This window comes from Oikopleura dioica, chromosome PAR (assembly GCF_907165135.1).
Source record: "Oikopleura dioica chromosome PAR, OKI2018_I68_1.0, whole genome shotgun sequence".
Classification (NCBI taxonomy): domain Eukaryota; kingdom Metazoa; phylum Chordata; class Appendicularia; order Copelata; family Oikopleuridae; genus Oikopleura; species Oikopleura dioica.
This window is the reverse complement of record NC_137293.1, coordinates 4,120,125-4,132,680: the sequence shown is the minus strand read 5'-3', so window position 1 is coordinate 4,132,680 and position 12,556 is coordinate 4,120,125. Positions and strand designations below refer to the sequence as shown.

The window sequence follows — 12,556 nt, the reverse complement described above, 5'->3', positions numbered from 1 at the left end:
AATATTTTTCAAAGAAAACTCTGTCAAAACTGTACCATGTTTCAAACTGTAACTGATGCCCAAAAGTTGATTCGACCGGAAGTCAAACAAAACTTTGACCTCTCTTCTCCCGAAAGCGCTAGAATTTAGCACCGAGATTCTACAAAAATGGCGATGGACGTTCGATATCGCGATGTAAACAATCGCCTTTATCAAAACTTTGGTTTCGCGAATTTACAAACAGAAGCAGCCCGAGCGCGCGTCCGCACGGGCCAGGGTCGCCAATGTTTGACAGGTGCCACAGGAACGCGAGAGATTTTTATCCAAAGTATTTCTTGCTTCGAGCTTGCTCAACTTGACGATAAATGATCAATTCATGTTCTACATTCTGTGCCATTTGATTAAATTTGAGGCAGAATAAATAACACAGTGAATCATATTATCAATAAAGAAATTGTTAATTTCCATTTGTGAATTATTAAGAAAAAAATAATCGTTCAAAATCGTTCAAAATACAGGATGATCCTTTGTGGTAAATCGTGTCAAAATTCGGGCACCCCGCTGCTCGAAAAGGATGACAAATTACCATAATTATCCTCTTTTCATTTCGTATTTCTGCATTTTCAATATTTTGTTGAGATATTTAACAAAAAAAAATTTCTTTCATAATTCAAAAGAAAGAATTTTTCTCTCGCCCCAGATCATGAAACCTCATCATCATCCGCCCTCCAACAACGATCCCTTTCTTCAACCGCATCTTTGTTTATTGAAGCCCTGGCCCTAGCCAAACACACAAAGTCGACTCCACCAGACTTCTTCGTTTCTAGTCTCCCTCTTTCTTCACTTTATTATTATTATCGCCATGCAAATTAGTGGCTCAAACAAAGGCGGAATCCGATTCAAGCGCCGTCACCTTTTTGGACCTTCGAATTTTCATGGAGCACTTTGATCAGCAAAATCAAACAGGGGAGTTTGAGCTTGAGCCTCACCTAACTTGTCGATTTTTAGCGGATTTGAATTTGAAATCAATGGAGCTTGCGCGCGGCGGAAATCGCCTTTTAGTAAACATGTTAATTAACGATCGAATTGATTAGACCTCATCAAGGACAAAAACTTATATTCAGATTTTTTCATGAGTTAAAGTCAGAAGTCGAGAAGCCGCTCGCGGCTTCGAGTAAATGAAAAGTAAAGCCGCGAAAAGCTCATAATTTTTATTATTTTTCGGCTTCTGAATTTTTACCTTTTATTCTAGAGAAATATAAGCTTAATTTCTTACTGCATAAAAGATTGGCTAAAACAAGGATAAAAAGAAGTTATTAAATTTATTTTTTCAAAATTTTTTTTCGAAAGTTTCATATACGATCAAATTCGCTCTAAGTCGGATAATAATGGTAATTTGTCAGCATCTTTGCTCCCCAGGGAGCCCGGATAATTCCCAACTTCGACTAGGAAACGATGAGCCTCGAATTTGAATTGCTAATCAAACTCGTTAGTTACTTTAGTACTTATGAAAGAATAAAATTCACCCGGCCAACAAAAAGCGAAAAAAAGTGGATACAGAATAAATCAACGCTCGAAATCTCGATCGACTTTTGAATTAATTTATTTAGAATCGTTAACAATACAGAAAATCAACGCGTTTTTTTCTCATTCTGTATATTTGCGCAGGTGCAATAGTTCGATGCGAGAATGGAATCGTGTGAATTGTTTACGCTAGAATGTTTTCATTTCAATTTGTCTGTACACGCGTCAGGTGTCATTTGATTCGCGAGGCCACCAAATTAGGTTGATTTTTTTTACAAAATCAACAGGATAATTCAGGTTGTTAAAGAGTCTTCCATCGATAAGTTTTTCTTGAACCTGAATTGTTGGCGATTATTAAGGATCCCCCCGTCAAGTGGAAATGAAAATTTCAAAATTTGATTTCGGGCTGACTCCCTTAAGGTTTTTGAAATTTTTTTCTTCACTAAAATATTTTTTCTTCGTCTTTCAAAAATAAGCTTATGAAAAAACTGTAACTTACAGATTTCAGAACGAAATTTTCATCTGAAAATTAGCCCAGGTCTTCAAATAAGAAAAGGATTGAGTAAAATCATTTAAAATTAATGAAATAATATCAATTTAAAAGCCACAAAACACTTAACTCCACCTTTCTTAATCCCATATTCGCTTTGATAACCCCCACACTTCGCAGCAGGAGTCTATCAATACGACAATACCTTCAACCCTTTTCGATCCGCGCGCGGCGCTATTTTCGCTGCCGCGCGGGGGCGCGTTCGTTTTTCTTTTCCGTTTCTAATCGCAGGTTCAGCGCTGAAAAAAGCCAGGTCAGAAAGGAAAGGGGCTTTTTTCGACGCCTTGATCAGATAAACGTTAGATAATATAAACTACCATCTGGTACACTGGTCTCAACCAGCGCCCAAGCCAGTGATCAACCATGATCGAGACCAGAAGACAAAATACAACCGCTCAGAGCACGGAACAAGATCAGATTATTTACTCACACAGAGGTCAAGAAATTAAACTTGGAGTCGCCTTCGAGAACCAGGAAAGTGTTTCAAAATTCTAAAATGGATTGATTTTTCTTCGACATTTCAAAAGAAACTTACGCATCTAGAGAAGATTGTTGAATCTACGATCTCTATGAGAGAAGATATTAAATTTTCGTCTATTCGTCAAAAAAAACCTTTATACTTAACTTATTTATTAAAATTTTACGGTTTCTTCTTTGTCAATGACTAGTTGATATAACGCTTGAAATTTTAACTCTATTTTTTACTTTGAGCTACCCTTTTTTGATACGCTTTGAAAGGATGCTTACTACACAGATGCTCCACAGGACCATTTCACCCACCCTTCGGATTACATCCAGGTCGATCAGTACTCGGTTCCGATCGAAAATCCACCATACTCGGAGTTCGAGCTCCAGCTCGGAAACAACCAAGACTTTGGCATGATAAACGAAAATCACAATCAAAGAGAACACGACTCGGATAACGACATTGACGGACTAGGTAAGCATTATTCTAATAACAGGAGAGAGTGTCTAGAAGACAACTTCTGTTTCTAAAAAATTATGGAATTTTCCGGCGCCCACTAGCACCATCTTCCGGCTCATTTTTAGAAAAATAAAGATCGATAGATCCATCTCTTCGGCATTTCCAGCATTATTTTTTAACCAAAGATAGATATGAGTGAGAGACTTGTCGAACAGAACAACATTTATCTAGTTCCAATTTCCAATGAGGACGGAAAACCAGTCATTGTCAAAAAGACGATCAAAGTCAGAGTCAGCAACTCAAAGAGTAAGAGCCGGAAAGAATTGTGTGCACGCGTATTTTCCGACCACGGCGTTAAATTGAGCGTCGAGATCGACTAAATTTTCAAAGAACTGAAAGATTTTCTAGGAACGGGAAAGACTCCAGAATAGAGAATCAAAATTGACAGTTTTCGAGCTAAAAATTTTTTAATAATAATATTTTCGCTAATTGATAAATAATTGCCAATTTAGCTGATTATAACCGGGGAAACACTCCAGTCGCCCGTTGCAATGAGTGCGGGCTATCGTTTCGCTCGTTCTCAGGTACTTTTGGTGCTCATTCTTTTCCCTCTTTTTATTTCAAAATCGGTGACCTTTTTTTTCCATCAAAACCAATTTACAGGCATTCAACCTTGTTTTCAGGACTGTATCATCATCAGAAAACTCACGAAGGTCAGCTTTTCAAGTGCCCAGAGCCAGAATGTTCAAAGGAATACAAAACAGAACACTTGCTCAGACGACATCTGAAGGTCCACAGGGATCATAGGGAAGGAAATCTCAAATGTCCACATTGCGAAAAGGTGGGAAATCCAACTTCAACCCTTTATCAAGCGTCTTTTTAGACATTCTGCAGAGCGGACTACTTAGAAATTCACATCAAACGACATCTTGGCCAAAAAGACGAAAAATGCCCCGAATGCGGAAAGGGTTTCGTTTGCAAGTCCGACCTTATCCGTCATAAATTAAATGTGCACTCCGCCTTTGGTAAGCTTGTTCCTCTAAAATACATATTTCATCATCTTTCCGCGTTCAGGCCGATACCAGTGCCCCGATTGTGGAAAACGGCTTCGATCGAATACGTCGCTGAATCGACATCGCCAGTCTAGACTCTGTATTAAGGCTCCTATGAGTGTGCCTTACCATCCTTACACACCCGCCATTCATGGACTCATCGATCCGGTAAGAGAAAAGCGAGGATAGAACATCCGGGATCTCATCTGGGGAGTTATTTCTCTCCCGAAATAGATGGAAACGGTGGTAGTTTTATACAGTTTCTTCAGGCCTGATGGTCCTATTTTATTGACCTAGCAGCTAGGTCCTAGCTGCTTGATCGTCATTGACTGTTCGAATCGAAATTCTTGAACATCTTGAATTTTATCGTTAATCCTTCTTCCTAGGAGTCCGAAGAAGCACTGCGAACCTCCCAAAGCTACAGTGACATTCAAGATCAACACCAAGTATCTCAACAACACCAGCATCAGGCACAACACCAAGTTTCCCAACAACAACCAACGCTAACATACGATGAAACTGTCTACCCGTCTGCCACGCCAACTCCTTCTTCCGGGATCTTCCAGACAGTCATAGTGGAAAACACGCTTTCCCCGATGAATGGTGGTGGAAACCCGACATTAAATTCAACGCTTGAAATGACTCCTCAGGAAGAAGAGGTAAGAACGATTAATCATAAGCTCGAAATTCGAGCCTCGAATGAAAAGAATAAGTATGAATTCTTATATGTTTTTCAGCTTTCAAAAAGATCTCCTCAAAACTACGAAACCTCGCTTTCCTTCAATGAGTCTCCAGACTCGACGATTTCAGCCGACAACTCAGAAATGTTCATCCACCATCCGTCCCACGTAGAACCTTCTACCTGTAAGTAAATATTTTTCATTCAAAAACTAGTTCTTCGTTCAGCTCAACAAAATCATCTGCACGACTATTCTTCAATTCCAACATCTTACTACTCCAATCAGGTAAACAATTCATTACCGTTTCTTTCCGGCGTCTATTCCGCTAAATTTCAACTTCCGGTTTGAAACTCGCCATCGCCCGATTTTTCGAAAAAATCAATATTTATAACCCGCGGTTGCGCAGTTAACCACAACATAGCGATATATATTTACGATTCGCGATAACTGTTTATGCTCAATGGAGTTTTCAAAGTGTGGCGCATTTTGTTCGATTATTTCCGACAATTCGCGGTCTCGTTTCATCTTCTTTATAGAATAAGGATTTTCCGAACTAACAGCTTTTCTTCAGAGTCATATGGGCTACGCAGATCTCCAATTCGTCGGAAACTCCAACTCAGTCGAGCACTTCTTCCAAAGCGCCTCAGTTTCGAATCACTTGCCTCACGAGCGCAGCTCAGCGGATCTTACACAAAATCAAATGCTTCCAACTATTTAGCAGATTCTTCGAATTATTAATAATTGAAAACCCCTGATAGTAGCTGTATAAACTGTCGAATCACCTGTAAATAATTGAATTGGCGCGCCTGGGGGTAAAACCACTGAGCTGTTCATTAATTTATTCGAACTTGTCAAACAAACACATATTTTCTTTCAGGCTGTTTTCAAAACTACGAGCTGTTAAATAAAAGACAAATGATTAAATTTCCTTCGGAAGACTTGAAATGATAGAAGAGCTACTTTGGGATGCAAGATGGGTGGAGGAATCCCTCCCTAACTATAAGATGCTTGCGATCCTTTCCTGGTAACTTCCGGATATTGAAAGCTCTGCGATCTTTTGAGCTTTCCTCTTGAAATGACCACTGGCTCCTGTTGGAAGTTTCGTCTTCTTGTTGGAGGAATGGAAGGTCTGCGATTTCGATGCGATCGCTTCTTCATTATCATTATTCGAAAAATGATCCCAACGATGATCAGTACTATCCCTAGATTAAAAACAGGGTAGACAGGGTCAAGTTATTTTCAAATACTCACCGACTGAGAGCATGAACCCAGTAATCAAAACACGCACATGAGCAGTTATTTTCAAATAACCAAGGTCAACCCCACTTCGCTCGTTGATTTCACACATGCTCGGAGGAGGATGAAATGCTCCATCGGAGAAACAGGTTCTGAACTTCAATCTGACCTTCTGTCAAAGTCCTTTGATTAGGAAGAAAGCAGGATAAATAAGATCGGAGAAAAAATTTCGATGCCTGGTTTATGCATCAAATTTCATCGATTTTTAACCTTCTTACCAACCATTCTAGAGTGCATTCAAGAATTAACCTATTGGCAATACGCTATTGCTCTTTACTTACACTACTGTCTTCAATTTTCCACCAATTTGAAAACCATCATCGCAAATCTGATCAAACGACTCCAACAAAGATGCATACTGCCCTTCCAGTTCTTTATCAAGCTGTCCCATATTGCAGCCCTTGAATCTTGGACCTACTGTGCCCACTTTTTCAATGGAGTCGTTGCTCATTTTTTTTCTCTAACTTGCGAGTAATAAATTAAAGTGCCTCCGTTACTCTTTTTTTGCGACTAAAGATACTGACTTAGCTTAATTGCATTTTGCCCAATATACCAGGCAATTTATACCGCATCTTCGAACGATTAACATTAGATATACGCACGGGAATCTAATTTTGAATCGAGCCAAATGAAGATGAAAAATATACAAAAAGCGAAATATCAGCAAGCCAGAAAAAACCAGAAAAAACAAGACAAGGCTTCTCTTTTTTTTGATCAAGAGCTTCCGAATAATTTAAATATGTCTTTTTTTATTATTAAAAATGATAGTGAGGCAGAGATATGAGAGCTTAATGGGCGTGTGGAATCTATGAGTGAAAATTGAATAAGGCGGTGAAAGAAAATTCGGAAATTTAAGACGCTCTGCCGTAGTTTTTGTTGAACTCGTCGATGAGATCCTCGTAGTAATTGTGCTTTGGATTCTCGGGAGTTCGATTGCCTTCTTCTAGCCACTCAAACCAGTCGAACCAGCCCCAGTGGCGCCTTCCGCAATCGCTGACTTTTCCCTAAAGGGCCATCGTTTAGAGCTGATAAACTTTTTGAATAAAACATACGTCGATGAAATCCCAGTTCGGATCCTCCGCTGGCGCAAGCGACTGGAAGTACTCGTAGATCTCGGAAAACTCCTTGTAGTCATCGTAGATCCCAAAGCGCGTGAACAGATCTTTGCCCGGCAATCGCTTCATCTTGAAGCAGAAGTCATCGTAGATCTTATCACGGGGAGAGGAGCTGTTTTTGAGAAGGCTCTCCTTTTTCGCTTTCCATTCGATGTCCCATGGAAGAGCGCCCAGGATCAGTTGGAGAATGCAATACATGGTCGAGATCAAATCGTCCCGACGGGTTGGGATATGGCGAGCGAGGACAAACGCAGACTGGAATGCCTAAAATGATCGTTGTATTTAATTGCAAATCATGAATAACCGTCGTACTAACCGTTGTACCAATGTGCAAGTTTCTCTTGCCCGTTTCCATATGGTTCCCAGAAAGGTCCTTGTATTGCTTTGACAAGCCGAAGTCAATTAGATGGACGTTGTGCCTGTCGATTCCGATGCCCATCATGAAGTTAGAAAGCTTTATGTCTCTGTGGATGAAATGGGCGTTGTGCAGCACTAGAATTGACTGAATGAACATCGATCGGAGACGATCTCTGACTTACATTGAATGACATCGAACATTTGAGATGCAGCGTTGAGAACAGTATGTTTGTTCATTCTGTGCAGCCCGTCAGGTGGATTCTTAATGAGCTTCATCCTCTTGTGAATCGTCGCCAGGTCGATCCCGAGACGCGTTAGAAACAACATGTTGAATTCGGCTTTCTCTCCATCGGCTGTTTCCAAACAAATATCCCTCGAAAGGTGAGTTCCAAGACCTTCAACAATCGAGCCGAATCCGAGCGTCCCTCTCAGAACAGAATAGACAATGTGCTCTTGCTGGAGCTGCGGATTGGGGTGATCAGAAGCCTCGATTTTCACCATTACATCGACCTTTTTTCCTTCGACAATGGCCTGAAAAAAATAATGAGCAAGAGGCCATAATAGTTTTTAAAAATGGAAAAGTATGAATTTTCTCTATAATATAAGAATCTGATCAATTCGAACTAACCTTAACTTTATGAATACTACCAAAAGAGCCACCGTTGATTTTGTTGGATATACGAATGTTGTAACTGTTCTCCGGTTTGGTCGGATTCGGAATGAGGTTGTCAATCTTCTGCATCACCGGATATTTCATCGAATCTTTCTTTTTCGCGGGTCTTTCGTTCTCTCGAGTAGCCATTCCGGGTTGGAGGGGGCCAATCAAAATCTATAAACCAGCAAAATGAAGACGTTGATTAAATTGGCAGTTGAAAATTTAATTTGAACTAGAAATTACAAAAGATGATGGAGGAAATTAGCTATTTTGCTCCTCTTCTTCTCATGTTGAGTGGATTTCGCGGATCTGAAATGTCGTAGCGGTTCTCATCGATAGGGCGGTTCATGTCTTTTGCCTCGAGATCTTGGATGTTTAGCTTGTCGTCCCTCATTGTTGTTTCTCGTTGGAGGGTGTGTGTTAACCAATCGCGTGCTTTTGGAACTGAAAAAATGTTCTAGAAAGTGTCAAATGCTATTCATTCTCACCTTCAATGCCTTTTGCTTCGAACAGAGTGCTCCTAAATCCCTTCAGCATCGCCATCGTATCCGCCTCTCTATTCTTCCTAACGACTTTTCCAGAGTTATAATCCGCCTTTGTAAACTTATTCCCAGCCGTTTTCTCCTTGTACAGTTCTTGCTCAGCCTTGAACTCGCCGAAAAGCGAATTCTCGTCGAGTCGTTTTTCTTTTTTCGACTTTTTCGCGGCGACTTCTTCTGTCCGCGTTATTTCTTTTTTTCTTAGCTCGTTAAGTTCCTTCATCAGAATCTTTTGCTGATCTTTTCATGTTGAAAATATCTTTTGTGAAGTATCTGAAAGTCTCTGATTGATGATCAAAAGCAAATTTCCCGAAAAAAATGAAACTATAAAAATTTTCTCAAACAGGTTTTTCAACATTCCTTGATAGGACATGACTTTTCTTTTTCTCTCATTCATATCAGCCTCGATTTTTTCTTTGTCTTCTCTTTCTATCTGCTCGTTTCTAAAAAAGCCATTTTACTTCAGCATCTTTTAAACTATTCCTACCTTTCTTGCATCTTCGTCCTCATCCAACTAGCAAGATCATCGACATCTTCCAAGTCGACTTCTCCATCGACTCTTTTCGAAATCCATTTTTCATCCTCTTCCGTTTTTTCTTCAGGTTTAAACTCTTCCTTCACCATCGATGTGTCTTCTTTAACGACATCGTGGGCCGATTTAGCTTTGATCTCCTTATTCACCTGTTCTGCTAGTTCTTCAGCTTCAGCTGCTTCGTCGCCGAAGCTCAGAACTGTGAGCTTTTTGTGAGCTTTTGCTTTCGATTTCTTTTTCTTGGGCTTTTTGGAGATTTCTTCTTGGATTTTCTTTTCTTTTTGCTCTTCTAAAATGCGAAGTAAGAGACTTTATCGACCAAATTATGTCCAGAAACATCTCTAGACATCTGTCATTCTCTTACCTAAATTCCTTGGCACAATATCATCAAAAGGATTGTTCAGAACATGCGTTGTTTTAATATAATGCGGGTTTATTGGTTTCTCGTTATGATCGCACTCGCCTTCGGCCATTTTCACCAGATTATAGACCGTGTCGCCGGTGATTTTGCCAAAGATCGTGTGTTTTTTGTTCAAGTCGTTTGTTGGCCCAAGAGTGATGAAGAATTGAGAACCGTTGTCATCTTTTCCACCGTTCGCCATGGCTACAAGACCTCTTCGGACGAAACGGAGCTAGAATAAATAAGCGTCAAATTGAGGAACCAGCAGGGTTAGGGTTACTCGAGAATGAATTTCATCTTTGAAGGGCTTTCCGTAGATACTTTCTCCTCCCATTCCAGTTCCAGAAGGATCCCCGCCTTGAATTATGAAGCCTGGAACAAGTCTGTGAAAAATCGTCGCGTCGTAGTAGTTCTCCATGCACAACTGCACAAAATTCCTGCACGCAAGTGGAGTTTCTTTCGACCACAGCTCGATGTCGATGTCGCCGGCAGAAGTCCTTAGGACGACCTTGCCGTTTGTCGCCGGCTCCATCATGTAATTTTGCGACATTCTCTTCGATTACCGATTCCTATAGCTTGAAAATCGTTCAATATGATAGAAATATCACAAAATATGATGAGGATGATATGATTTGGCAGTTGATTTTTTATTTCCCGGGAATGTGAAAAGTAAAAGTGAGGAAATTGTGATAAGTGAACTTTCGTAAGAATGAGTGAAGTTTTTAAAAAATTAAATGTCTGCAAAGTTTGTAGTCTTCTCGTATACGAAGAATTCTGACTTCTGGTCAACGTGATCTTCTTTGCAGATGATGTCGATCATGTATTGATCCATCTTCATCGACCAGCTGGTTGGGCGATGCTCTTTGACGATTTTGTAAGCAGAAAAGCCGGAAACTGTTTGGGTAACTTCTCCGCCTCCTTGAGCGACCCAGTCGGAGATGAAGCTGCGAATTGTGGCTTCAGGGAGAGCAAGAGTCTTAAATATCCCGTTCTTCTATTTTTTTTTCTTTATCTCAAACATACCTGCAGTCCATGATGCAAGCAAATCGATTCCAGTCGTCTAACAAGCTCCTGCAACTGCTCTTGAACCCGTTGGCTTCCGTTAGGTGAGCCAAGAAGCTGAGCCAATCCAGCGCGAGAAGATATGCATTCATCAAGTTTTCTAGAGATCGCTTGTTCGCCACATTCGAAGATCATTTCCAATGCAGAACTTTCATGGATTTTCGAGGGGATGCCTCGCTTTCGGGCCTTGATGAATTTCATCGCAAAGTCGGACTAGAATTCCTTGATCAATTTTGACAAAAAGAATGAGCTTACATCATTGTCGGAGAAGACGGATATGTTCGTTGCATCCCCTTGCGTGGCGAAAGTAATTAAAGTAGTGAGATTCTTCGTGATCTCTTGAAGGCTTGAATACTTGCAAGAACTCCAAACCAAGTCGCTTATTTCCACATTAGCTTAAGTTATCCTATCATTCCTGAAGCGAAAAACATGATCTTACAAGATCCACGGATGATCGAATTCAAATCATCGGACAATTTCGACGATTGGGGAAGAATTTCTGTGCTCATAGCTTCGAGGAAAATTTTAAGCTGGTCAATGTCCGCCCTTAAATCTTTGAACTCGTCGGGGAAATCGAGCCCCAACTCTGGTCGAATCTTTATCGATGCTTGGAATGATTTTTCATCGCCGAAGTCAGGCCCTGAATGTAACATTCGCGCTTCATTTTGATAGAAACTGCTTACCAGATAAAATATCCGGGTCGCGTTCTGGGCCCTGATGATTTTGTGAAATCGTCCAATCGAGATTCAGTTTAGCACTTGCGGTCTTGACGACTGGTGAGTAAATCGCGGTGTACTGCCTGTCAAGCGATGGGTTCTCGTCCTGGATCATCAGTGACGCCTCTTCGAGTACGCTATCGATTGAAAATTTGCTCGGAACATGGAGCTCCAAACCAAGAGTGTGATTGTGTCCGTAATTGAAGACCTAAAGATTGAAGACCACGATTAGGAAAGGTTGGAACCAAGAAAGAAAACCTGGACTGAGCTGATAACGCGCTTTTTCAAATTGTGATCAAAGTAGGAGCAAATGATATTTGAAGGGACGTTCGTCTCTGTTCTCGTCAGAACGCAGATTGACACTTTTTCGTCCAACTTCTTCGGTAGCCCAATAATTTCTTATTGTCGGTCAAAAAACCATAACTGGACAAATATGATCTATTGTGGCAAATTTTTTGAGCGAATGAAGAGTAACCATTTAAAAACCTATACGTGTTTTACCAATGTCTATAATTACATGTTAATATTTGGCGCTCAAATTCGAGCATTTTTTGACCGTTTCCTTGTGAAATTCTCTTGAATTGCCCCCTCCCGACTGCTGGAGGGATTCGCTCATGTTCAGGGACTTCGATCTTTATTCGCTTTTCGTTCTGCCAGGGGGCTGGGGCGGGCATGCCCATCGCGTTGAAATACCCATTCTTTACAGGAGTATTTTCTTTGTCCTCGATTCGATCGAGCTCGCGCTTTCTCAGCCACCACGTGGAAGCTGTAATTCCATCGAGATACTTGGAAAAAGTCACAAAAGGCAGAGTTATAATAGAGTACCTTTGAAAATCTCTCAGCTTCCTTCTTCTCAAAAAACGATGCTTTGTGCGATCGAATGAACTCTAGCTCTTCATCCTCGAAATACCAGCTGAACTGGTCAACGCGCGCATCCTCTAATTTGGCAACAGGAAAACTCATTCTGCAAAAAATTTCTCTCACTTAAAAAAATGACGAAATGGACGGTCCAAAGCACGATTGAAAAAAAGATAACCTAACGGTTTTTTTCGTGGCAGATTGAAGATAATTCTTCTGCACAAATCGAGAAGCCACTTGCGGCTCGGAATTAATAAAAAAGAAGCGCGGCTTTTTCAGAAAATAAATTTAAACAGAAACACATGGTGAATATTCA

The 12,556-nt window shown here is 40.5% G+C and overlaps 4 protein-coding genes across 4 annotated transcripts; 1 reads left to right on the top strand and 3 right to left on the bottom strand.

Annotated features, from left to right (window-relative positions):
- Window positions 1–147: 147 nt before the first annotated feature.
- LOC145701327 (uncharacterized) lies at window positions 148–5,593 on the top strand. Its single transcript, XM_081778547.1, has 10 exons — window positions 148–174; window positions 2,792–2,993; window positions 3,491–3,562; window positions 3,662–3,819; window positions 3,862–4,003; window positions 4,053–4,198; window positions 4,417–4,689; window positions 4,768–4,894; window positions 4,937–4,995; window positions 5,282–5,593. The coding sequence occupies exons 1-10, from the start codon at window positions 148–150 to the stop codon at window positions 5,426–5,428; spliced, it is 1,353 nt and encodes a 450-aa protein (XP_081634673.1). The 3' UTR covers window positions 5,429–5,593.
- A 1,164-nt stretch (window positions 5,594–6,757) lies between these two features.
- On the bottom strand, window positions 6,758–8,303 carry LOC145702587 (casein kinase I-like). The gene is made up of 5 exons (XM_081779820.1): window positions 8,107–8,303; window positions 7,661–8,009; window positions 7,438–7,613; window positions 7,059–7,385; window positions 6,758–7,010 (listed from the first exon to the last, which is right to left on the bottom strand). Exons 1-5 carry the CDS (start codon window positions 8,278–8,280, stop codon window positions 6,858–6,860), a joined length of 1,179 nt encoding a protein of 392 aa, XP_081635946.1. The 5' UTR covers window positions 8,281–8,303; the 3' UTR covers window positions 6,758–6,857.
- Window positions 8,304–8,335: 32 nt separating this feature from the next.
- Window positions 8,336–10,200, bottom strand: LOC145702585 (spliceosome-associated protein CWC27 homolog). Its single transcript, XM_081779818.1, has 6 exons — window positions 9,885–10,200; window positions 9,569–9,836; window positions 9,160–9,493; window positions 9,036–9,115; window positions 8,622–8,915; window positions 8,336–8,577 (listed from the first exon to the last, which is right to left on the bottom strand). The coding sequence occupies exons 1-6, from the start codon at window positions 10,152–10,154 to the stop codon at window positions 8,399–8,401; spliced, it is 1,425 nt and encodes a 474-aa protein (XP_081635944.1). The 5' UTR covers window positions 10,155–10,200; the 3' UTR covers window positions 8,336–8,398.
- A 35-nt stretch (window positions 10,201–10,235) lies between these two features.
- LOC145701326 (uncharacterized) lies at window positions 10,236–12,391 on the bottom strand. Its single transcript, XM_081778546.1, has 8 exons — window positions 12,208–12,391; window positions 11,939–12,167; window positions 11,641–11,780; window positions 11,350–11,590; window positions 11,106–11,306; window positions 10,922–11,061; window positions 10,628–10,879; window positions 10,236–10,580 (listed from the first exon to the last, which is right to left on the bottom strand). Exons 1-8 carry the CDS (start codon window positions 12,343–12,345, stop codon window positions 10,335–10,337), a joined length of 1,587 nt encoding a protein of 528 aa, XP_081634672.1. The 5' UTR covers window positions 12,346–12,391; the 3' UTR covers window positions 10,236–10,334.
- Window positions 12,392–12,556: the final 165 nt, after the last annotated feature.

Coding starts and splice junctions, on each gene's coding strand:
- LOC145701327 (XM_081778547.1), top strand. CDS start 148: ATGGCGATGGACGTTCGATATCGCGAT. Junction 175..2,791: donor TGGACGTTCGATATCGCGAT/GTAAACAATCGC, acceptor ACGCTTTGAAAG/GATGCTTACTACACAGATGC. Junction 4,690..4,767: donor TGACTCCTCAGGAAGAAGAG/GTAAGAACGATT, acceptor TATGTTTTTCAG/CTTTCAAAAAGATCTCCTCA.
- LOC145702587 (XM_081779820.1), bottom strand. CDS start 8,280: ATGGCTACTCGAGAGAACGAAAGACCCGCGAAAAAGAAAGATTCGATG. Junction 7,614..7,660: donor AATGTTCGATGTCATTCAAT/GTAAGTCAGAGA, acceptor AGTCAATTCTAG/TGCTGCACAACGCCCATTTC. Junction 7,011..7,058: donor CGAACTGGGATTTCATCGAC/GTATGTTTTATT, acceptor ATGGCCCTTTAG/GGAAAAGTCAGCGATTGCGG.
- LOC145702585 (XM_081779818.1), bottom strand. CDS start 10,154: ATGTCGCAAAATTACATGATGGAGCCGGCGACAAACGGCAAGGTCGTC. Junction 8,916..9,035: donor AAGAAAAGTCATGTCCTATC/AAGGAATGTTGA, acceptor TTTCAACATGAA/AAGATCAGCAAAAGATTCTG. Junction 8,578..8,621: donor CGAAGCAAAAGGCATTGAAG/GTGAGAATGAAT, acceptor ACATTTTTTCAG/TTCCAAAAGCACGCGATTGG.
- LOC145701326 (XM_081778546.1), bottom strand. CDS start 12,345: ATGAGTTTTCCTGTTGCCAAATTAGAGGATGCGCGCGTTGACCAGTTC. Junction 11,591..11,640: donor GCGTTATCAGCTCAGTCCAG/GTTTTCTTTCTT, acceptor TTCAATCTTTAG/GTCTTCAATTACGGACACAA. Junction 11,307..11,349: donor CGACCCGGATATTTTATCTG/GTAAGCAGTTTC, acceptor TGTTACATTCAG/GGCCTGACTTCGGCGATGAA.